The sequence below is a fragment of the Delphinus delphis genome, chromosome 4 (assembly GCF_949987515.2).
Source record: "Delphinus delphis chromosome 4, mDelDel1.2, whole genome shotgun sequence".
Classification (NCBI taxonomy): Eukaryota; Metazoa; Chordata; class Mammalia; order Artiodactyla; family Delphinidae; genus Delphinus; species Delphinus delphis.
In genome coordinates, this window is record NC_082686.1 from 3208677 (window position 1) to 3232166 (window position 23490).

Consider the following 23490-nt stretch of genomic DNA (forward strand, 5'->3'; position numbering starts at 1 on the left):
AGTATCACAGTGCGGCCCTGTCCCAGTGAGCCGTGCAGGCTGAGGCCTCTGCTACCCGGCCCCTCATCTTCGAACCCGACAGCCTGGATGGGAGACCGCCCCGCCCACCTGCGATCTCCCGTCTTAGAGCCACCGGGCAATCCCTTCCTCACCCACTTACTGAGTGCCTGCTCCATCCCAGGCACCGTCCCGGGGCTCAGAGTACAACCGAGAACGAAACAAACTCCTGTCCTCCTGGGGCTTCCATTCAGGTGCAGGGAGAGAGGACAGTACAGAGCAGACAGGTGGACGGTGCTCCAGAGGAGGGCGGGCCAGCGGGGAGAGGCCCTGAGCCTGGGCAGGGAGGGGTCCGCACGCCCCAGACAGGGTGGACCGAGGAGGGCCCAAGGAGAGGCCAGTATTGGGTGGAACTGTGCTTGCAGAGCCGCTTTTGTCCGGCAAGCGCTTGGTTTACTGCTACAAGGGTGCTCCAGACCCCCAGGGCCCCGCCCCACCTGGCCTGCCCTCTCTCTCAGTGTCCCCCTACTCCAGGGGCCTGGGGCAGCAGGTGACACATCCGCAACAGCCAGCGGGGCCACTCCAGCCCACCTCCCGGCTCCAGTCCCCGTGTCTCCAGAAAGGGGCCCTCACCGACGCAGCAGCCCGGGGCAGGCAGCTCTGGGGGCTTGGCGGGAGGGGTCCCGGTCTGTGTGCTCCTCCCAAGAGGCTCAACAAAGGTCATGGACGTTGCTGTCAGCCTTCTGACTCACGGATCAGTCAGACAGGCTTGCTGTTTACCAGCTCCCATCGGCCCAGCTCAGAGCCGTGAGTTGCTCCTTTTTCCCTCTGGAATATGCTGCTGCATTCTCTCCAAGATCCTTAACGGGGCTGGTAACACTCGGAGTCTTGTGCGCCACGAGACCCACCAGTTCACCTGTCATTTATATTGAAATAAGATCCTATCTCCCTTGAAACGACTGTGAGAAACACTCAGTGGCCCAGAGGCCCGTGGGCCATAGTCTGCCCACCACCGGCTTGGAAGGAAACCTGGGTCCACCTCCTTTCAGACCGAGGAAACCTGCTTTTGCCAGCCACGTGCGCAGGTCTCCTCTGGAACCAACCGACCAAAGAGGATAGGCAGGGCCAGCCGCCTGTTTGCTCTGGGTTTGCACGCGCTTTTGACCTGCTCACAGTTTAAGGCCAGCTGATCCTGACATCACCAAGGCAGCTGGAACCCTGGGCGGCTGTTAACTAGGATGTGACCATGTGTCTCCCCTAGGGCCACAGTGATGGGCTAAAAGCGTCCACATACCTACAGACCCAGTGCCGTCAATGATGGCGGTCACGGTGGCCAGGGCGTGGGAGTTTCCCTTCAGACTTTTATGAGTCCCCTAGAAGAGAGGGAGACACAAATGTGAAACACGTCCCAGCAACAGCAGAGGCAGAAATAAACCTACACCTCCTCTACGACAATTCACCCAAATCCCTTTGCAAAGCAAAACGGGTATTTCCATCAGAAAATTTAAGTTCTGTTCCATCCCAATCTCACCTTGGAAAAAGATGCAAAGTTTCAAGTGCTTTCCATAGTAAGAACTCATCAGAAATACTTGTCCAAATATATTCTAGTTTGAAAAAGGTCTTAGAATTCTCTTCAGTAAGCAAATCTTTCCTCGGCACTATCACCGAGGCACCGTATCGGCCAGCGTGGAAAATGAAAAGATGAATATGGTGTTCGTCCGGTCCCTAAGCTGTACCAGGGCTAACGCCTGCGTCCGCGAGTCTGCCTGGGGCTTTCTGTGCCGTGGCTGAGACGCCATTGCAGTGTCTAATTAGTGGCAAGTGCCCGGGGACGGGTAACAGGGCAGGACCCAAGAAACCAACGGAGGGGGCACAAGTCCTAAATGAAAAACCAACAGGACCTCTGGTTTTCAGAAAGCACAAGTACAGGCTTGGGGGGAAAAAAATCACAAACTGAGGACAATAAAAGGAAAAAATAAAGCAGGAAAAATAGTGCCTGGAAGCCTAAAACTGTACAAATAAACCAAAGCTTGTAAAATACAAGTGCTTGTGTGTGTACGCAGACATCTACAGCATAAAATAAAGCACACACACACACACACACACACACACACACACACACACACACACGACGAGTTAATCCCCCAGGATCCACGTCTTCCGGAATCTGTGAAAGTCCCTCCTCCGCCTCTAACTCCATGAGGGCAAACACGCTGCTGGGCCGGTGTACACCCTTCCCGAATTCTCTGTGCTCACACAGACAGGAGCTTGGACACGCTTTGTAAAGGCAGTTTTAGGAGCCGTCTGTCAACGTGAGGGTGGGCCAGAGCCCTCGTGGGGACGAGGAAGAGAAAAGCACCCCCTCCTTCCTCTTCTGCTCCCCTGTCAGGACACGACTTCTGGTTCTGCCTGGAAGCAAAGAGCCTGGGATGCTGAGGACAGTGCGTGAGGGCAGGCTGGTGGCTCTACGAGGGCCGAGGGCCAGGCAGACGCACCGCCCGCGGCCCTGAGAGAAGGGGACGCGGGAGCAGGCGTGGGGACTGCAGAGACATGGGCTTGCTGTGGTTTCTAAACGGGAGAGTGAGCTGGAGGCTGGTGGGTTCTGGGTCTGATGCAGAAAGGACTTGAGAGACGCCGAAGTGAAGAGGGGGCCACTGGAGCTGGCAGGCAAGTTCAAGGGCACTCGGGAGCTGGCTGGGGGAGGGGACGCAGGACCACATGGCTGAGACGCCCGGCCGCCCTGCCCACAAGTCTGTAAACCACTTCTGGGGAACTGCTCGCGATTTTAAATACGCTTTTAATTTTAGAATAGTCTTAGAGTCACGGAAAATTTGCAAAGAGAGAGCCTGCTGCCACCTTCCCCTGTGTTAACACCTTACACCTTCCGGCCGTGTTCATCGCGATGGGTGACCCACTACCGTGCAGTACCCGTGAAAATCTACACTGGATTCAGACCCCTGGGTTTTCACCTCGTGTCCAATTTAATCTCTCTCTGTCCCAGGATCCCACCCAGGACACTGAACAACATTTAGTCCTTGTGTCTCCTGGGGCTCCTCGTGGCTGTGACAGCTTCTCAGACTTTATTTCTGGGACTTTCCTCGTTTCTTGTGATTGGATGGGGTGTGGGTTCTGGGAGGGGGACCACGGGCGTGAAGGGCCGCGCTCGTCACCGCTTACCCGGCATCCGTGCATCAATGCAGTGACCCCTGGTGGAGGCGTGGCTGTCAGGTTTCTCCCCTGAGAAGTTACTCTATTTCCCCCTCCCCACGCTGCCCTCTGTGGGAGGACATCCCTGTGCACAGCCTGCCCCGTAGGAAAGGGGAGGTGCTCTCCCTCCCCCAGGGCAGAGGACCTGCATAAACCCTTCTGTGCAGGACACCTGCCTCTTCTCTCCCGTTTATTTATGGAAACTACCTTCTAACAGGGGATTTTGTATTTCAGTGCAGTGTGTCCTTCAGATGTCCGCACGTGGCCCCTGCACGAAATTGACTGTCTTTCCTATCAGGTGGATGAGACAGCCCTGCTCTCTCAGGGGCCCTAAGGTCGACAGTCAGATGTTATCTGTAAGAAGCCTCCCCTCCAGGGAGAACTGGTCAGGAGCCCCCGTGGATTCCAAGGCCCTGGGTGGCCCTGCCGTAGCATTCACCACCCTGTACCGGAACCATTTCTTTACCATGTTGGCCTACTACCCGGAGTGTGTCCTCCCAGGGCCAGGACCCCACTGGGCTTGTCCCTAAAGTCCTCAAGACCAGCAGGGGGCTGGGCACAGAGGGGGCAGCCGGGGTGGGCGGGGCTCTGGGGCACACGGCCACCAGCCTCCGGGGCTGCCAGGGCAGCTCGGAGGAGCGAGCCAGTTGCTGGCTTCGGACCTCGGGCCTCAGGCCATCTCAGCCCACTTGTTTATGGGACGGGACTGCCATGTCCCCTTATTTGCTTCAGAAGACTCTTGGCATCCTTACTGGTCATCTGCAAAAGAGTGCTTATAGAAACAGACCGTTTTACTAACAGAGACCACTGGGTCATGATGGACGGAGCGGCCGCCCCGGGCAGCACCTGGCCCCGGCTCTGCGCTGAGCTGCCCTCACTCACCAGGTCGGCGGAGACGGCGGTTGTGATCAGTGCGTACGGCCCGCTGACCAGGGCCCCGCTGAGGAGCAGCATGGCTGCGGGAAACAGAAACCGGGAGGGGGGTTCAGCCAGCAGAACAGGGCCCTGCGGGAGAGCCTCTACCGTCTTAGCTACTCCTAGGTGGGCATCCCGGCATCACACACGGGTCGGGACGCAGGCTGGTGTGGGGAGTGGCCACTGCTGGGGCAAGCGTCACAAACATCTTCCTTCAAACTTGCCCTGAGATGTCTCTAAGTCCAATCACACTTCCCAAAGATCCAAGCGCCGTTCAGAGGACCTGGTCCCCGCCTACTCAAACGTGATGGGCAGCGGTATTGTCAAAAGCCAAGAGGAACTGAGAGCACCGGCACCCGGGCACAGACGTGACGCGGGTGAGCGCCTGGATGCCACCACCAGCCTGCAGCAGACAGGGCTTCCTCTCTGCACCCACAGCTGCACAGCCCAGCTCCGCATGGGCGGGACCACCGAGCTCATAACCTGTCCCCTGGGCTCACTTTCCCAGACCATCCCCTGGTTCGCATTCCTCCGTGTGGAAGCTTCTGGACCGAGGGGTCCCAGGAAACTCCATGGTCTCCTTGAATCAGGAACCTGCCCTGTGGATAACTTTTAACGGGGTCCCTGCTAATCCCCACTGCTGTCACGTGACAACAGAAGACGTAGTTACTCAGCGTCAGAGCCATAATTTGATAGCGCTCCTTGCAGGAAGTTAAAAATAGCAACCGTGCCCAGAATGGCAGCTGACAGAGCAGCTAAGAGGGGACGGTGCCCCTGGGCTGGTGATGCTGGGGGTGCAGGTCTCCGCAGCCCCGCCTGCTGCCTTCCGGGGCACGTGCGGCTTCTCTGAGTGCCTCCTGCACTGGGCGCCCAGAGCTTCTCACCGCCCCAAGCCCAGGGGCCTGCACCCTCCCACGCTGGCCCTTAAACCTGAGGCCTCAGGTCTGGGAGCAGAAGTCTCTATGGGCCCCTCCCATCTGCCCCCCCATCCCCCAAAGAGGGACACAGGGACAATTGTAGCTACGTCGCACAAACTGCTTCTTTGTTGATTTTTAAGTTTCATTTCACAAGGCTGTGTGGACAAAAAAAAAATGTGTGTGAAAGTAAAGAAAGGCCTCATAGACTCACCGATGGTGGCTTCTAGACCCATTTTGCTGATGGCAGAGAACACGTAGAGCTGTGAACGGTGTCAAAACCAGAGAAAGACAAAGGTTTACTACGACTAGCTGAGAGATCACCCAGGAATGCGTATTTCTGAAAAGTGATTCTCAGGCAGCCAACCAGACCGTGGAAACCCCTACAAAGGAAGGAAGGCCACGCCGCCCTGGCAGGCTACCCAGAGACAGGCAGCCAGAGTGCTCGGCCAACTGCCCCCAGGCTTGTCCCAGACACACAGGGTCTGATCACCCTGTGAGCTGGGAACCCAGGGGGGTGGCCCCACTCTGAGCTCCCAGGGGAGGGGCCTGGGTTTGAGGCAGCTCCCCCTGAGCTCCGTGTCCCCTCCCAGGCTGTCTGTCCCGAACACCAGGGCACTGATTGGGGTTGAGGTGATGCCCGTTCCCAGAAACCAGAGCCCTGAGAGGAGGGGGCCCGGGAAGCTGGCGTGTGTGCTGCGGGGAAGACAGAGAAGCTGTTTCCAGAGGCGCGGGTGCCCTGACGAGGTTGGGGGCTGGTCTCACCGTCGGGGCTGCGAGTAGCAGCATGAGGCCGCAGGTGGAGGCCCTCTTCTCCAGTCGATCGGAGATCACACCTGCCAGGATCCCACCTGCAAGGGAGAGGGAGGGTCCTGAGGGGCGTGTGTGGCCAGGGCAGGACCCGTGTTGCAGCAGCGGCAAGAAGAGAACGACCTCCCCTCTAGACCCGTTTCCACAGCCCGTAAGCAGGAAGCCGCCTCAGCGCTGCTGACCCGTGACCCGAGGGCACCCAGGTCTAGGGGTCAGCTTTCAGGCTGGCCTCAAAGCCCCTTTGCCTGTGAGGGTCCTGACACCGCCCGTCTGTCGCCCACATGAGGCGTGCCCTGGTCCCCAGGGAGCACCGCTCACGGCCCAGGATGGGGAGGGACCTGCCCTCAGAGGCCTGGCTCGGGGGCCTCCTGGGTGGAAGTCCACTCCAAGAGCGCGCGGGCCACGGGCGTTCACGCAGCACTGCGGCGGTGAAGGCTTCAGTCAAAGTAGAACAAAAATGAACTCACCGAAGATCCCGCCCACATCAAACAAGGTGGAGAGCTCCCCGGCCTTCTTGACATCGAGGTGATCTATTAACGTGACAGCAGAGCGTCACCGCAAGCACGTCGCAGCAGCGTGCGAGCTCACACCACGCTCTTTGTTTCAGAAGCATGATTTAAACCAGGCAGCAATGAGATCCGCTATCAGATTAGGCAGCAATGAGATCCGCTATCAGATTAGTGTCAAGGCAGTAAGTACAGAGGAGAAGGAAGAAGGAGTCCGCTCTGTGGGCAGACACACAGAAAGGATGGAAACCGAACACTCTTCACCTAAAGGTGCGGATTCCCCTGGCTCCGTCCAAGCAACACCCAGCCTTTGCTCTGGGTCCCCCTCGGGGCAGCCGTGAAGTCAGACACGGCCCGAAGGCGAGGCAGGGGCTGTGGGGCACCACCTGGGGAAGGGGCTGGCCGCAAGAGCGCCCTGGACACGGACCACAGGACCCCCAGCTTTCAGGCCGGAGGCGGCTGGAACCTTCTCCTCCAGAGGAGGAGACCGAGGTGTCCTCACGCTCAGCTCAGGACCCGTCGCTGGACTTAGCCTGGGCTTCCAGCTGGATTCCGGCTGGCCAGCGCCTGGAGGTGGAGCCTCCGGACTGTGAATCAGGTCCTGCCCTTCCTAGAGGCCCTAACGGCACACACCGGGAGCTCTGCTCTTTTCAAACAATCCCTCGGACGGTAAACGCCGGTAACTCACGATGTGAGCCCCTCGCAGTCACAGGAGACCGCTGGGGTGGAAGGCGCAGGGCCGGCCTATCAGGCACCCACGTGTCTACACTGTGTGCGCCTTGCCTGCGGTAACGAGTGGAGGTCGCTGGCCCGGGAAGGAAGCTCCCTGCTAACACGGGGTGGCCCCCTCGCCGCCTCCACAACGTCCATCCCCGAGAAACTCCGCCCTCCGGCCTCGGGCTCACATCCACCTCTGCTGCTCCTACGACACTGCCGGGAGTTACTGGTCTGTGCTCTGGAGCCCCCATGTCCCAAATGTCTCCTCTTTCCACGTTCGCTAGAGCCCGCTCCTCCGGGGGACCCTGGTTTCTTCACTTTGTCCTCACACTCCCTGACCCCGGGGCCCAGAGCTCGGGGCCCTCCTTGACCATCCCTGTCCCCATTTAGCCGCGGCTGCGGCCCCTGCACAGGACCTCTCCCCGGAGGAGCTGCTGGTCCCTGCCCATCTTCCCGTGCGTGAGCGCACGGGACAGAGAGTGGGCGTCACTGCGGGGCGAGTCTGCTCTGTCAGAATTTCCGGCTTCAGCGCCTGCTGGACTGGAAATGCGAGACAAACTGTCTGCTCCCCAGAATTGGAGCTCATCTCCAGGAAGCAATTTCCAGGCCAGTTACTCAGCCTTTCTTATCTCAGATCCCTCAGGCCTCTGCTCCTGTTCACCAGCTGCTGTGACCCAAAGTCCGACGCAGCCTACATTAAAAGTATGCTGCCCCAGATAGGAAGAACCCCATGGAATTTGTAGCCAAGCTGGGATATACCGTGTCAACCCTTTAAACCCCATACAGGTTACCATTACGGCAATGAAACGTCGCTGTCTGAATTCTTTTTGTCTGTACATTTCTACTAATCATGTTGTTTGATTCAAAAGCATCATGCATCCCTTTCCTTTCCAAGACTATAGACACCAGTGGATAAAAGGGAGTCCCGATCACAGACCCCGCACAGAACTTCCCAGCTGTGACGCCAGCAACACGTACTCACCTACATTTGTGATGTACAGTGGAAGCCAGAAGAGGAAGGTATAGCTGACCAACTTGGCAAACAGGAGACACAGAGAGAACTCTATCACGCCCTGAAAGAGAGAGAGAGCAGGGGTTCACCCCGAAAGTGGACCCAGCGGGTTTGCTGAAATATGCAATAGAATTGCACAGCACTTCATTCCCATGAAAACAGCCCACGTCCTGGGTCTGGTTTCAGCACCTCCAGATGCACGGATACTGTACTGCTGTGGAGGACGTGAGGTAACTGGAGAACTGACCGATACGGACTCTTACCTTTTAAGGTTGAAGTTCAATGTCTTTACATCAGATCAGAGTCAATAAAAATACTACTGGTTTAATTCTCACACCATATCTCTCTGGAACTTAGCTAGTAAAGGGGTTCTCAAAGGGCACAGACGTCGTGCAGGGTCATCTAGTTACTGAGTATTTACTGGCTATTTCTTTTCCCCTAAAACTGAAATCACTGCAAAGGACAGAGATCTGGAAACACACAGCACAAACGATTCCTACCATCCTGTAAGATACACAGGCTACCTCCGCCTGCCTGGGACTAAGCAAGCTAGTGGGTGTTGGGGAAACACCCACGGAACCAGGCAGAACCCTGCAACGCCCCCTCCCCGTCCAAGTACAAAGGCCCCTGCATGCCCCTGCCTCTTGTTTGTAGAGAAGCTGAAGTCTCCCAGGCCTCCCTGAGTCACAAGGGAATAGGCTTGAGCTGCTAGTAACCAGGAGAACAGAGTCACAGAATCTTTCAGTAACTGATGCACATTCCCGAGTTGTTTTACAGATACTGTAACTGCCACCAGAGGCGAAAGCTGACTGCGTGGTGACCAGACTGTAGCCATGACACAGCTGCTGCGTCTTCAGCTGTACTGGACCTACGGTTAGCAGAGTTCTGAGAACTGGCCTCAAGAGAATGGGATTAACACTACTGCACATAATAATCTCTGTCTTTGTGGGCATCAGAATATTGGGTTGACCAAAAAATTCATTTGGGTCTTTCCATAAGGTGTTATGGAAAAACCTGAACGAACTTTTTGGCCAACCCAATAACTGTAGCTTGTTCTGCCCATGCACATAATAAGCAGGCAACTAAAATTGTCAGCAGAGAGGTGCTGCATGTCAACTTCTCCCACTCTGAGAATATGGCATCCTATGTCAGCATGAAGAAGTTATAGAAGATGGACCTTCCCCCATGAACTCACAGAAATGGGATGATGTTCTGACAAGGGAGATCTGTCAGCAGCTTTTGGAAGGAAAGAGCTCTCTGCAGGAGATGCCCCTTCTCTTGTCACTTTAGCAGAGCTGTACTGTAACTAACCTTAAACCAGGCACCCCCATGGTCTACGTGTCTCTGGCCTAAGCACACCTGTCAAATCTTTTGATTACACAATACCTTGCCTAACCTGTTGGTTCTTTCCTAGATCAAAGAAGTAAAAATGAAGAATAAGTAATTAACATCAATGGATGACCAGATCTCTTCCTTAGCTTCCCTGTCCATAAGCCTGTGAACAAGATAGCATCTAAAGAAAGATCACAAGAAGTCAACAAGCCTGCACACAAGCCTGCACACACTGGGGGATGGTGACAACTCTGACCCCTTATCTCAATGATTAACTGGGATTTCTTCTCCTTTTCTCTTTAAAAACGTTCATGGCCAAGCAGAATCTTTGGAGGTGGTTTTGGGGACATGAGTCCGCCTTCTCCCCGGCTGTCAGCTTTTCTGGTTAAAGCGACTTTCCGTTCTAACCAACACTTGCCTCTCGAGTATTGATTTTCGAGGGCAAGCAGCAGAACTGGAGTTTGGTTAACACCCAAAAGGGAGACGTAGATCTCAGTGAGGACACTGAGGTTTGGAGTCTCACGGCTACTGTGAAACGCTTGTTTGTGTTCCATCTTATGTCTGCGTTTACAAAGAGGTGGCCCTTGTGAGACAGTAAGTCCAGATATCACTTGGGAAATTTGAGTGAGAAATCAGGTAACACTAAGGTACTGACTCCCTCCCCTGCTCCTCCCAGGTTATACTGCATAGTTACGAACATCCCTCGAAACTAGGCAAAGCACACAATATGCAATTCATGGCAGTGCCTTTGAAATTAAGCAAGTTATGTTTTCACAGTCAGACCCAGTATGAGGGTGTGTGTGGGTGGGGTACTGCATGCTTACCATGTGCCTGGCGTTGTGCTTACTGTGTAGTTAATGATCTCATTTGATCCCCAGAACAGCATTAAGTAGTAATTCAGGTCCTGAGCCTGTATTACAGTGAGGAAATGGAGGCCCAGAGTGGTTAACACCCTTGCCAGGCACACCCAGCTCGTCTGCAGCAGGGCCAGGTCAGGCCAGGCCAGGGCTCTGAAGCCTGTTCTCTCCACCACCCCACTTCTACTTATAGCGTGCACCCTACTTTTTAGCAAAAGTATTTGAGGTGGCTACACAATAAGGTACAACAGAAAAGTTACTTGTTGTTATTAGCAACATTTAAAAAATAACTTTTTAATTTAGAACCAGCATGTCCTCTGGCCAGCCCACAGAGATGTCCAGGCCTGGCCTTCAACATTCTCTTCTGGCAGGAAACCGGCAACAGGGTCCTCCACAGCCCAGTTTCATCTGGGCACTGGCAGAAGTTTCTGTTCTACAGCCGAAGTTCTCAGTTCTTTCGTTTCTGGGCCGTGATTCTAAGGCTCTGGGTGTACCATTTAGTTTCCAGCTCCCACACAGGCGCTACGGAGCTTCTGGGTTCTCTCTGCTGGTTTTCCCAGAGGCCAGCGTGAGGGAAGCGATCTTGCTGTATGAGACCCACGTCTGTTCCCCTGGATAGGACCCAAGGGCAGGAGCCCAGGTGTTTCTGAGTGTGGCCCATGGGGCCGTCCATGCCGGCCCCCAGGGGCGGGGTGTGTTCCCTCCTCTCATCCTGCCTCTGTTCCTGGCTCTGTCTTCAGCACCCTCCACGGCTCCCCGTCAGCAGAACACAGCTCCTCAGGGTCCTCCGCATGGCTCCCCAGATGCTCTGCTGAGGGAGCCCATGAATTTCGTATACATACTATACACGTACAATATATTTTATAACTAGTAAGAGGCTAACACAACTCTGCAGCCTTATTCGTTCCTGAGCTGACCTGTCTGCAACTTCTGGTTCATGCTATGGATTTCTAATTTATGGATTATGTGATCCGGAGAATCACGGATTTCTCTTTTTAAGCTTGGTTATCAATAGGCCGGTTTCTGTTCATAGGGAGCATAAATGCCCCCTTTTGAAACTCTCCTGGACACGTGTAACTCACGGGAATTTTCAAGGCGCCTACGAAGCTGATGGCCGCGATGCCGCCGCCGCCGTCTGCCGGGAGAACGACCACGTGGTTCTGGTGGCCGGAGCGCTTTCCATCCGACAGCAGTAAGCACTGCATCTCTGGGTCCTGGAGACAGATCCCGTAGAAACGATAAAAGAAAAGAAAAGAAAAGGTGTCACCAGGTAGTCTGCTTGGTTGAGGTGTGGTAAGCTGCCCCACTAAAGGCCTTGGGGAACGCCTTGGGTGACATCTGCACTGTGGCCATTGCTTTATGACCATTAACATTCACGTGGTTTTGGGAAATACTAACTAAAAACACACAAAATCCTATCCTTTGACCCAACAATTCTAGGACTCTGTGAAAAATAATTTGGGAAGTGGAAAAATACTTATATGATAACATTAATGTCACACCATCATTGAGAAAAATTGCTAAAGTACATCCATATAAATATCTTGCGGTTGTAAAAAAAAATGTTTGTGAGATTTGATGACATAGGAAGGTGCTTATGATACATTAAGTAATAAGACATCATTCAAAAGCACATTTTCATCACGATCTCAAAGAATGTTTAAATATGTACCTCTGTAAGTAGGTAACTAAAGGATCTATTTATAGGAAGAAAGAAGCTAAATTCTAAACCGACAATGGTTATCACTGAATGGTAGAATTACATGTAATTTGTATGAAATGTCGATAAATTCTTTCCATGATCCTGTATTTTTTAAGGAGTTCACAAAGGACATACATGATCAAAAACAATATTATTTTAAAATTCATAAACAAATTCCACTATTTCATAAATTCTGATTCCAGACATCCCTAAAGGACAAAGTTTATCTTCATTAGGGCTTCCCTGGTGGCGCAGTGGTTCAGAGTCCGCCTGCCGACGCAGGGGACGCGGGTTTGTGCCCCGGTCCGGGAAGATCCCACATGCCGCGGAGCGGCTGGGCCCGTGAGCCATGGCCGCTGAGCCTGTGCATCCGGAGCCTGTGCTCCGCAACGGGAGAGACCACAACAGTGAGAGGCCTGCGTACCGCAAAAAAAAAAGAAAAAAAAAAAAAAAAGGTTTATCTTCATTAAAACAAAGAACTGTGGTCCTCAACTCTGGGCGGGATATCAAGTCAGAGCAAGGATGATCTAAAAGTGTCCTTCATGAGTGCACTATACAGGTCAAGGATTGAAAAAGCAATGTTTCTATGTATATTGGACTTACCACAAAACTAAATAGGTTTTATTGTACTTATCTCACTATAATCTACACGAGTTAGATTTAAAAATGCAGTTAAATTAAAAAAAAATGACACTCCATTGAGGTATCCCACTCTTGATATTAGAATTCTCTTCCGGTGAAAGACAGAAATTGGGCAACAGGCTGGCAGGTTACAGCAACCGCAGCCCTACGGGCAGTGAGCACGCAGCGCCTCAGCTCTCGGGCAGCAAGGGCTGCATCACCGAGAAGCCCAGCGCCCGCCACGACTCAGGCATTGAGAACCGGCCTTTGGTGAACATGGTCGCAGGTAACCACGTGCTCTGATGTTTCAGGACACAGAACATCCTCCTGACGACCACTCCGCAAAGGCACATGAAAACTGAGAACTATGATTTGCGTTTGGAAATAAAGTTTTCTCCCGCGAATTACGCCGGCTGTCCAGTGTAGGAGATGAAGTCTTTAGTTCTCAACCCTGGCATCTCCTGGGGGCTCTGGGAGACCCCAGTGCCCAGGCTGCACCCCAGACCGAATACAGCAGTCCCAGGGGCAGGCCCCAGGAGAGCCCGATGTGTAGTCCAGGCTGAGAACCACAGGACAGACTTTTTTAACACTAAGTGGTCCGACTGGTAGACCATGAAATACAGCCAGATAAAGAGAAAAAAGAAAGTCAAGAGACTCTGCTCAGCCAGGACAGTAGTAATTGCAGGTCCAGAACAGAAACCCACCAGGTCACAGCCCTGGGTCAGCACCTGGCCCTTCCTTGCTCTGTAAGCTGGGCTGGTTTAAAGCCCTGGTCCAGCCCGTCTGCTCTAAGCCACGAGCAGCCCCTCAGGCAGGCAGGGAAGGCCCTGTCTTCGTTGAGGATGGGCCTCCTGCCCACACCTGCTCATCCTTTATGCACAGTCTGGGGGGTGGGGGCCGTCCCAGCCACCCAAGTCCAGTCTTTTGCAGTGTCTGGAGGAGACAGAGGGATGCGTGAGGTCATGGCGGGTTTTCCAAAGCAAATCAGGAGAGCAAGGCTGCCTCTTCCTCGGAGCCAACAGGGACCTGCTGGGCGGACAGGGCAGGGGAAGCGGTGTGCCTGGAGCCCCCGGGGGATCTGCTGGGATGGGGAGCCCTCAGGGGGCTGGGGGCTTATTCAGCTGGGGACCCTCCTCTGAGGTTTATACATGCACAGAGTGAAAGGGCTCCGTGTGATAGAGCAAACGCACACGGGGCGTTTGCACGAATGACGGCTCAGCCCTGCCTCACCGCGTGCTGGCCTCAGATGGAGTCGCACTGGCACGCTGGGTGGAGAAACCTTCAGCATCAGAACACCCGCTCAGCGGTCCTGAAGTGGCCGCTGAGCCACAGCCAATCAGAAAGGCCCTCAGAGGGGTGGGAGAGGGTTGGACTGGGAGGTTGGGGTTAGCAGGTGGAAACTGGTATATAGAGAATGGATAAACAACAAGGTCCTCCTGTAGAGCACAGGGTACTCTAGTCAATATCCTGTGATAAACCATAATGGAAAAGAATATGAAAAAGAATATACATGTATGTATAACTGAGTCACTTTGCTGTACAGCAGAAACTAACACGACGTCGTAATTCAACTATATGTCAAAGAAAATAAATTCTTAAAAAAGATAAACAAAAATAAATAAAAATAAAAAATAAGAACACAAAATGGAAAGCATTTAAAAAGAAAAAAGATAAAGACCCTCAGGCCAAGGATGACATGAAGGACATGTGACTACAAAGACGACAGAGGTCGACACCCCCAAGACGACATGGTAAACGCCCACGAGGGCTGGACGCAGGTCCGCCGCGTGGCGAGAGACCCCGGAGCCTCGTTCTCTTTGTTCACATTCTCTTCCTTGCCCACCCCCTTCTTTACGTATTTCCCCACAAAGTCTAAGAACCATGCCTGGCATAGAAGGGAATTAAGCAGTCCCAGGTGAAAAGCAGTGGTGATCAGGGTCCTGGGTAAGGCTCCACTCCGAACCCATGGATCTGAGCCAGGTCACTCGGGGAAAGGTGACACCAGGGTGTCTTGCCAAACGTGTGGGACATCCTGCCTGCTGACCCAGGAGCCACCTCCAGCACGTGAGCTCTCCACTCTACGGAAGGGCGGGGACCACACAAAGCCTGGTTAGCGCGCAGGGGCCAGCTGAAAGGGGACACCCGTCCACTGCGGCCAACACCTGCCCGGTCATGTCCACATCAAAGTCAGCCTGTGGTGTGGCCGGGCCTGAAACAGGACCTACGGGGGCGTCTAAATATGTAACTGTCTCTTTGGTGACATGTTAGTAAATAGACTTTAATAGAAGGAACAGAAAAAAGGAAGAGGGAAGTTATGCTCAGAAGAGAGCGCTAGCCTTACTGGTCAGTAACTACATTAGAACACAGAGAAAAGATAAGTCTTCAGTAACAAGCGGAGAGGAATTATAGCCATTTGGACATTGATTAAGACCTGATGCTGTGGACTGACATTTGTGTTCCCCCAAAATCTGTATGTTGAACCCCCATCTCTAATATGATGGTATTAGGAGGTGGGGTCTTTGGGAGGTAATGAGGCCATGTGGGTGGAGTCCGCATGATGGGATTAATACCCTTGTAGGAAGAGACCGCAGAGAACTTGCTTCTCTCCCTGCTCTTTCACCTGAGGATCCACAGAGAAGGCGGCTGCCTACCAGCCAGGAAGAAGCCTCTCACCAGACATCAGACCTGCTGGTGCCTTGATCTGGGACTTCCCAGCCTCCAGAAACAAATGTTTGAAATGCGAGAAGTAAATGTTTACTGTTTAAGCCACCCAGTCTAGGGTATTTCTGTTACAGCAGCCCAATCGAAGACACCTGCTTCTGATGCAAACTCAGAAGTGAGTAGAGATTTTAAAGCATTTCAGTTGAATTTCACTAAGATCTAAGAACCAAGATGTATGAGACACCATGCTTCCCTCTTCCATTATTTCAACCACCAGAAATAACTTCCTTGGGCACTAAAGAAAAAACAGTAAGAAGCCTGTTTAGCACATTTATCCTTTAAGCTAACTGATTTAAAAAGAAAAGAGAATATCTTATACTTTCAAGAATTAAAACCAAACCTAAAGTGCCCTTGCGGCTCCATGCGGTCAGCTAGGCAGAAGCAATGGGAGGAATTTCTTGGAAGGACAGTCATCCCTTGGTACCCGGGATCTGCAGGGGGTTGGTCCCAGGGATCCCCCGCGGAGACCAAAGTCTGCAGATGCTCAAGTGCCTCACGTACAACGGCTCAGTACAGTCAGCCCTCGTATGGGCGGGTTCGCATCTGTGGATACGAGGCTGACTGCATCTTGAAAGGAGAGGGGAGGGTGAGCCCAGCGCTGGGGAAGAGCCCTGGACTGCATCCTGGCCTCCCCACTTGTGAAGGGGTGGAGGGCTGGAGGTCGACTTTCTATGTTGCCTTCGGGTCGCTCTCATTCCCAGACCACCTACGCTCTCTCCACCTGAAACCCCCTTGGGCCACGTGGGTGCAGACTCACCCCTCACCTCCCTGACAGCTCCACGCAAAGCCACCAGCTTCGGGAAGCGCCCAACACCAGGCCTGAATTAGTGCCTGCTCAGTCCTCTGGGTGGCTCTGTCTGCTGCTGGTTTTCTCTCTACCCCACACGCGTCCCGCCCCAGGATGTGAGTTCCACAGGACACTGGGACTGATGTCCGTGGCACCGGTGCTGCAACCCTGAATGCTGCAGACAGCTGTCGGATGAATGAATCGCTTACAAATTGGATTCACAAACTAACAAAGGCAAACTGAAGAAATACAAGACCCTGGATGTCTGCGACAAATGTCGCTGAGGCAGGACTCTGCCTTCCTGCCTTCCTGCCAAGCGGCCTCGTGTGCAACTCACCAGAGATTTGCTCCTCTCCTCGGTTAGCGCTTGCTTCTGTGGCCGGAATCTGTGCGTGCCGTTCTCGTAGCTTTTTGGATGCTGGGAGAAAAAAATGTAGTTAGAGCAATTACCGAATCAACGGACAGAAATTACACCTAGACTCACTGCAGCAAGGACACGAAATATCTTCACAAAAATGCTATCAAGGGAAAATAAGACAAATGATTAAAACAAAACAAAGGCTAATCCGTTTAATCTCAAGGCTCCAGACCCTCAGATAACGGAGGGTGAAAATCAAAGCCTTTCCTGAAGAATAATCCAAGACCGAGGAATAAAGAAACGTAAAACTGCCGATGAATGCAACTCAACTCTCCTTAACGGCTTTGACATTTCTAAACGACTTTTCCTCTAACCAGTGAAAAACACAGTCACTTCCTACAACAGCAGATGGATTCAGAAGGAACAAAACACCCTCCATACAGAAGGAGAGCATGGCTTGCCGGACAAGACAGAGCTCGACCACTGGAGCCATGGGGTGCGCGCGCGCGTGTGTGTGTGTCTGTACAATGAACGTATGTTTTAATTTCTCTTGGATATACCTAGGAGTGAAATTGCTGGGTCATATGGTGACTCTATGCTTCACCTTTTGAGGAATTGCCAGACTGTTTTCCAAAGTGGTTGCACCATTTTAACATCCCCACCAGCAGTGTATGAGGGTTCCAGTTTACTATTATCTGTCTTTTCGATTCTAGCCATCTTAGTGGGTCTGAATTTGTGATGTTGTGATTTTGATTACACTTCCCTGATGGCCAATGAAGCTAAACACCTTTTCATGTGCTTACTGGCCATGTATTTATCTTCTCTGGCAAAATGTCTCTTCAGATCCTTTGCCCCTTTTTAAACTAGCTTGTCTTTTTATTACCGAGTTCGAAGTGTTCTTTATGTATTCTAGATACAAGTCTTTCATCAGATATATGATTTGCACATATTGTCTCCCATTCTTTGGGTTGTATTTTCACTTTCTTGATGGTACCCTTTGAAGCATAAAAGCTTTAAATTCAGTGAAGTCCAATTTATCTATTTTTCCTTCCACCCCTTGTGCTTTTGGTGTCATATCTAAGAAGGCTTTGCTTAATCCAAGGTCATGAAGATGTCCTCCTATATTTTCTTCTAGGAGTTTTATAGTTTTAGCTCTCACATTTAGGTCTTTGATGCATTTAAATGTTGTGTACGCCGTGACAAACAGTTCCCAATTCACTCTTTGCCTGTGGATACCCAGCTGTCCCAGCACCACATGTTAAAAAGATTATCCTTTCCCCACTGAATGGTCCTAGCGCCTTGTCAAAAAACAACCGACCGTAAGTATGAGGGTTTAATTTCTGAATTCAGTTCTATTCCATTGATCTGTATGTCTACCCTTACGACAGTAATACAGAGTCTTGAATACTGCAGCTTTGTAATATGTTTTGAAATTGGGAACTTGGTTCTTTTTCAGGATTCCTTTGGCCTCTCGGGATTCCTTAAATTTTCATATGAAATCAGGGATCGGCTTGTCAATTTCTGCCAAGAAGCCAGCTGGGGTTTCGATATAGATTACACTGAATTCGTAGATCGATTTGGGGCAATCCTGCCATCTTGACAGTATTAAGTCTTCCTGTCGGTGAACACAGGGCGCCTGTTCATTTATTTAGGTCTTCTTTAACTTCTTTCGACAATGTTTTGTAGTTTGCAGTGTATCAGTCTTGTGCTTCCTTGGTTAAATTTATCCCTGAGTGTTTTATTCCTTTTGATGCTGCTGTTAATGAAGTGTTTTTATTTTCGTTTTTGGATTGTTCATGGCTAACGTATAGAAATAGAACTGATGTTTATACACTGATCTTGTATCCTGCAACCTGGCTAATTTTTTAATTAGCTCGAATAGGTTTTTGGTGGACTCCTTGGGATTTTCTATATACAAGATCACGTCATCTGCTAACAGAGGCACTTTTACTTCTTCTTGTCCGATCTGCACGTCTCTTATTTCACTTTCTTGCCTAAATGCTCTGGCTAGAACCTCCTGTACAACGTTAAGTAGAAATGGTGAGAGCAGGTATCTTTTGTCTTGTGCCTGACGTTACAGGGAAAGCGTCCAAGCTTTCACCATTAAGTATGACGTTAGCTATGGCTTTTTTTTTTTTTTTTTCTGCGGTACTCGGGCCTCTCACTGTCGTGGCCTCTCCCGTTGCGGAGGACAGGCTCCAGATGCGCAGGCTCAGCGGCCATGGCTCACGGGCCCAGCCGCTCCGCGGCATGGGGGATCTTCCCGGACCGGGGCACGAACCCGTGTCCCCTGCATCGGCAGGCGGACTCTCAACCACTGCGCCACCAGGGAAGCCCAGCTGTGGCTTTTGATAGTCTTTATCTGGTGGAGGCAGTTCCTTTCCGGTCCTAGGTTGCTGAGTGTTGCATTAGGAAGGGGTGCTGGATTTTGTCGAATGCTTTTTCTGCTTCTACTGAAAGGACCCTGTGGTTTTTGTCCTGTATGCTATTCATGTGGAGTATTACATTAACTGATTTTCAGATGTTAAACCAACTGTATATTCCTGGAATAAATCCCATTTGATCATGATATTTAATCCTTTTTATACGTTGCTGGGTTAGTATTTTGTTGAGTTTTGCATGCACATTCATAAGAGAGATTGGTCTCTAGTTTTCTTGTGATGTCTCCTTACGTTATCAGGATAATACCTCAGAGAGTGAATGGGGAGTGTTCTCTTATTTTTTGGAAGAGTTTGTGAATAGTTGGTGCTAATTTTTCTTTAAATGTCTGACAGAATTCACCAATGAAGCCATCTAGTCCTGGAATTTTCTTTGTAGTCAATTTTTAAATTAATAATTCAGTTTCTTTCCTTGTTATAGGTGTATTCAGATTTTCTATCTCTTGAGTCAGTTTTGGTAGTTTACATCTTTCTAGGAATTTTCCCACTTATTCTAAGTTATCTAACTTGTTAGCATACAGTTGTTCATAGTATTCCTTTATAATTCTTTTTCTTTCTGTGAAGTTGGCAGTAACGTCCCCTCTCTCATTCCAGATTTTGGTAATTTGAATCTTTTTTTCCTGGTCAGTCGAAAGGATTGTCAATTTTGTTGATCTTTTCGAAGAACAAATTTTGGCTTGTGGACAAAAAATGTTGCCTGCCATTTCAGTAAACAAAGAATGTTGCTGCCACGAAGCTATCAGCCGCTGCAGTCCCCACCTCAGCCCCTCCCAACTGTGTGCCCTGAGGGGAATTCAGGAAGGAGAGAAACTGGATACTGGCCCTAGATCGTTAAGATGCGTATCTAAGGAATAATTTCAATGAGCCCAGACCCCTGCATCTTCCTATAGAGACAAGCAATAAAATCATTAACTTGAGATGTCTGCTTTTTGTGATTAACAGTAATCTTTCTCGATGTTTGACTACATGGCCTTTTTTTTTCAGCAAAAGCTCCTATATATCCTGGCTCCTACCTCAGCTCTTTGGAACAGTTCCTCAGAGCTACGGAGAGGCTGTCTCCTGGGCTACAGTCCTCAGTAAGGTCCCTGAATAAACATTACTCACAACTTTGAGGTTGTGTGTTTTTTCAGTTGTCAGGCTTAATTGACTATCTCTATTTTTTTTTTTCTATTCTTTACTGTTGGTCTCTAGATGTGCTAATGGTATAGTAACTTTTTTTTCTTTTTTTTTTTTTTTGCGGTACGTGGGCCTCTCACTGCTGTGGCCTCTCCCGTCGCGGAGCACAGGCTCCAGATGCGTAGGCTCAGCGGCCATGGCTCACGGGCCCAGCCGCTCCGCGGCACGTGGGATCTTCCCGGACCGGGGCACGAACCCGTGTCCCCTGCATCGGCAGGCAGACTCTCAACCACTGCGCCACCAGGGAAGCCCCAGTAATGTTTTTTGTTGTTTGTTTGTTTTTAATAAAAGAGTCCTTAGAGTTTAGAAACATATACTGAAATAGTTGGAGACAAAATAATATGATGATTGGTATTTGCTTACAAAATAAATCATGAGGAGACGGAGGGAGTATTAGAAGGGGTACTGATGAAATAAGACTGGCAGGGTGATGGGCACATGCGGGTTCATGATACTATTCTTTTTACCTTTTTACGTGTTTTAAAATTTCCATAATGAAAACTTTAAAGAACTGGAAAGGAGAAGAACTTGATGCTGAAAATAACACCTTCAGATGGGAAATTCCCAGGACACGGCTCCACTTAGAAGTCAGCACCTGTGAGATGTCTTGCAAGCGCATCCGGCTTTGCACGGAAGCTCTGCTTACGATAGGGGGGAGGTGCAAACGGACAGAGCGAACAGAGAACCAGCCCAGCTTGCCCTCACTTCCCCAGGCTCTGGGGCCCCTCGAGAAGGCCCTGTGACACCGGTCTCTCCAGGGCCCTACAGGAAGTGAGTAGAGTTCCTGTGGGAAAGAGAACTTTGGGGCTGTGGCAGAAGCTGATGAAACGCCCCCAGAAATCAGTCCAATCTCTCCCTCTGACTGACCCCTGTGAGGAAGAAAGAGGAAGAGGAACCCCAGCTCCGTGGGCCACCCTACCCCATGTACCCTGGGGAGGCTCAGTGAGCTGTCAGGGAGGATTCAGCGGGGGAAGACGACACAGCTTGGGCCCCAGGTCACACACACAAGTGCAGGAACGCCTCTAGCACAGGTACGCTTTCCCGTACGTCTGAAGCTGTGCACAAGGATGACTCCACACACACATGTGCACGTGCACGCATACACACACACACACACACACACACACACACACACAGAGCTGACGGGCCTGGGGATGGATGGGCCACGGGGCTGATGGAAGGAGGAGTTGGGACGAGTCCTCGGAATCCAGCCTGTCCAACGGGCGGACAGCGGTTCTCTGACTGACACGGGGAATGCCAGGGGCCTAGCAAGTTTACGGGGTGAAATAAAGAGAACATTCTGGTCATGTTAAGTCTGGGAAGACACCCAGACGCCTCTGTGGGGATGTCGGGTGGGCAGTGTGACCTATGACCACGGAGCTCAGGGCAGAGGACCACGCTGGGGACTGCACATCAACGCACACAGAGGTGCCGTGAGGATGCTGAAAGCCCCAGGCCCACGTGGGATCTCCTACGGTGAGAGCAGGAAGAGGGGAGAAGGGGCCAAGGACCGGGCCGGGGGGGGCTCCCATGTTTGGGGGTCTGCCAGAGTAGGGCCAGCAAAGAGCTCTGCATGTTACCAGAGAAGCAGGAGAGCATGTTACGAGCCCCCAAAGGGAGCATCTCATGGAGGGAGGAGACCACCGCATCACACGCTGGTGACAGGTCAGGGGTGAGGCCAGAGCGCTGACCACGTGCGGCCAGACCGTGCTGCTGGGGGCCCTGGCGGGTGGCTTTGGCAGAGCGGTGGAGGCCAGAGGACAGGAGGGGAGCCGGGAGAGGGAAGTCAGGGAGCACGACTCGGGGGGTCTACCCTAAGGTTAAGCAGGAAACCGGGTGCAAGGGCGACACCCCTGCTGGGAGCGACACAGGAGAGAGGGCAAGCCGAAGGCCAGGGGCGGGGAGCTGGCCTGGGCAGCTCCTAGAGTTAGTTACCTGGGGGTAGGCAGAGACCTCCGCGGACGCCGGCGGGGCAAGCGCCCTTCCAGGGCCGCGAAGACCGCCGGGTTGCTCAGCAGCTGGGCGTGAGCAGGTCAGGGGCGGTAAGCAGTGACAAGGACTCAGGGAATGTGGTCCTGGTGCTGGGCGGTCCTAGCGGGCCACCTGCCAGGTGTGGACGCCAGGTTCAAGTGACGTCAGCCAGCTTAGCTTTGCGTCAGCCTGTAGTCACACCCGCCCAGGAAAAGTATGATGTCCCTGCTCCTCGTGAGGCCCGGCCGGTCCCCAGCTCCTGGTCGCTCTCTGAGTCCCTAACCCAGACTGCACCAAGCTCCTCGTCTGGTTTTGGTTGTTATCATTATGATTAATCTTTTTCTAAAACTGCCCGTATTTTCAGGGCAGGACCTCTGTCCACACTTTGTTACCCACTGACAGGACAGGAAGGGCCAGGCTGGTGACAGTCATCATCACAGCACACTGAGGACACGAGAAGCAGGGAGCACGTCCTTACCGTGGCCGGGGAGGAAGAGCAGGCGACGTCCTTCGGATCTGAAACACCAAACACGGAACAGAGTGAACCAGGGCTGGCTGCTTCCTCCGACACAAGAACGTAAACCAAAGCAAGGCACCCTCTGATGCTGTTACTACATCAGCAACAATTTCAGAAAAAGACAATGCACGAGGCAGCACGTTTGGTGGGGTGAGGGCGCAGCTCGGCCACCCCCGCAAGAACCCACACGTGCCCCTTCCCTCACGCGGGCCCCGTGACTGCCTGATCCCCACGCACCGAAGCCGGGAGGGTACGAAACCAGCACCGACAAACGTAAATCGTCACGAATATGAAGGCTGCTTTGCAACATGGAAAATAGTTTACAAGTAAAAATAAGCAGAGCTTAAATACACTATGGTGACGAGCCGTGTAAGGTACATGCAAAGGACGTAAGTATCAGAAGGAACTAGAAAAACATGACCCGCAGATCAGAGTAGCGGGGCTCTGAATAACGTTTGGGATGAGTCATTTAATGTTATGGAATTAACTAGAAGGAAAATTAGCGGGCACAAAACATCGACCTTGAAATAGAACAAAATGCCTTTTGCCTAAATGCAAGGAGGTGTGAAATAAAATTCGCGTTTTACGGCAGAACAAGAAACACGTGCACATCAAAATGCTTCTCTGCCCTTGGGCGTCCTCTGCCGCGCACCGTGCATCGTGTATCCACAGGAGGCATCAACCCAACCTCCCCCACGAGCAGGAATACCTGTGCAGCCTAGAGGAGCAACGTTCCCCCAGCATCCACAGGACAACTCCTTAAACATTCCTTACTGATCCCGTAAGGGACCACGCGACCCACCACGATGCCTCTTAGACCTGGATTATGTAAACTGTCGATAATCCCTCTGTCTCAGAAACCTTACATAACTGTGTCTTGACTTCTCATGGGTGGAACAGTCCTCAGAGCTTTCTGAGATGCTCTTCCCGGG

At 51.9% G+C, this 23490-nt stretch overlaps 1 protein-coding gene across 2 annotated transcripts in view; it reads right to left on the reverse strand.

Annotated features, from left to right (window-relative positions):
- The window catches only part of SLC37A1 (solute carrier family 37 member 1), a 67072-nt gene that overhangs the window by 8683 nt on the left and 34899 nt on the right, over nucleotides 1-23490 (reverse strand). For both annotated transcript variants that reach the window (XM_060010276.1, XM_060010277.1), the window contains exons 9-17: nucleotides 22520-22557; nucleotides 16436-16516; nucleotides 11350-11481; nucleotides 8049-8139; nucleotides 6311-6373; nucleotides 5799-5884; nucleotides 5248-5296; nucleotides 4087-4160; nucleotides 1292-1370 (exon numbers count right to left, since the gene is read on the reverse strand). In XM_060010276.1, the coding sequence (XP_059866259.1) occupies nucleotides 1292-1370; nucleotides 4087-4160; nucleotides 5248-5296; nucleotides 5799-5884; nucleotides 6311-6373; nucleotides 8049-8139; nucleotides 11350-11481; nucleotides 16436-16516; nucleotides 22520-22557 (693 nt within the window). The remainder of the gene's footprint in view (nucleotides 1-1291; nucleotides 1371-4086; nucleotides 4161-5247; nucleotides 5297-5798; nucleotides 5885-6310; nucleotides 6374-8048; nucleotides 8140-11349; nucleotides 11482-16435; nucleotides 16517-22519; nucleotides 22558-23490) is intronic.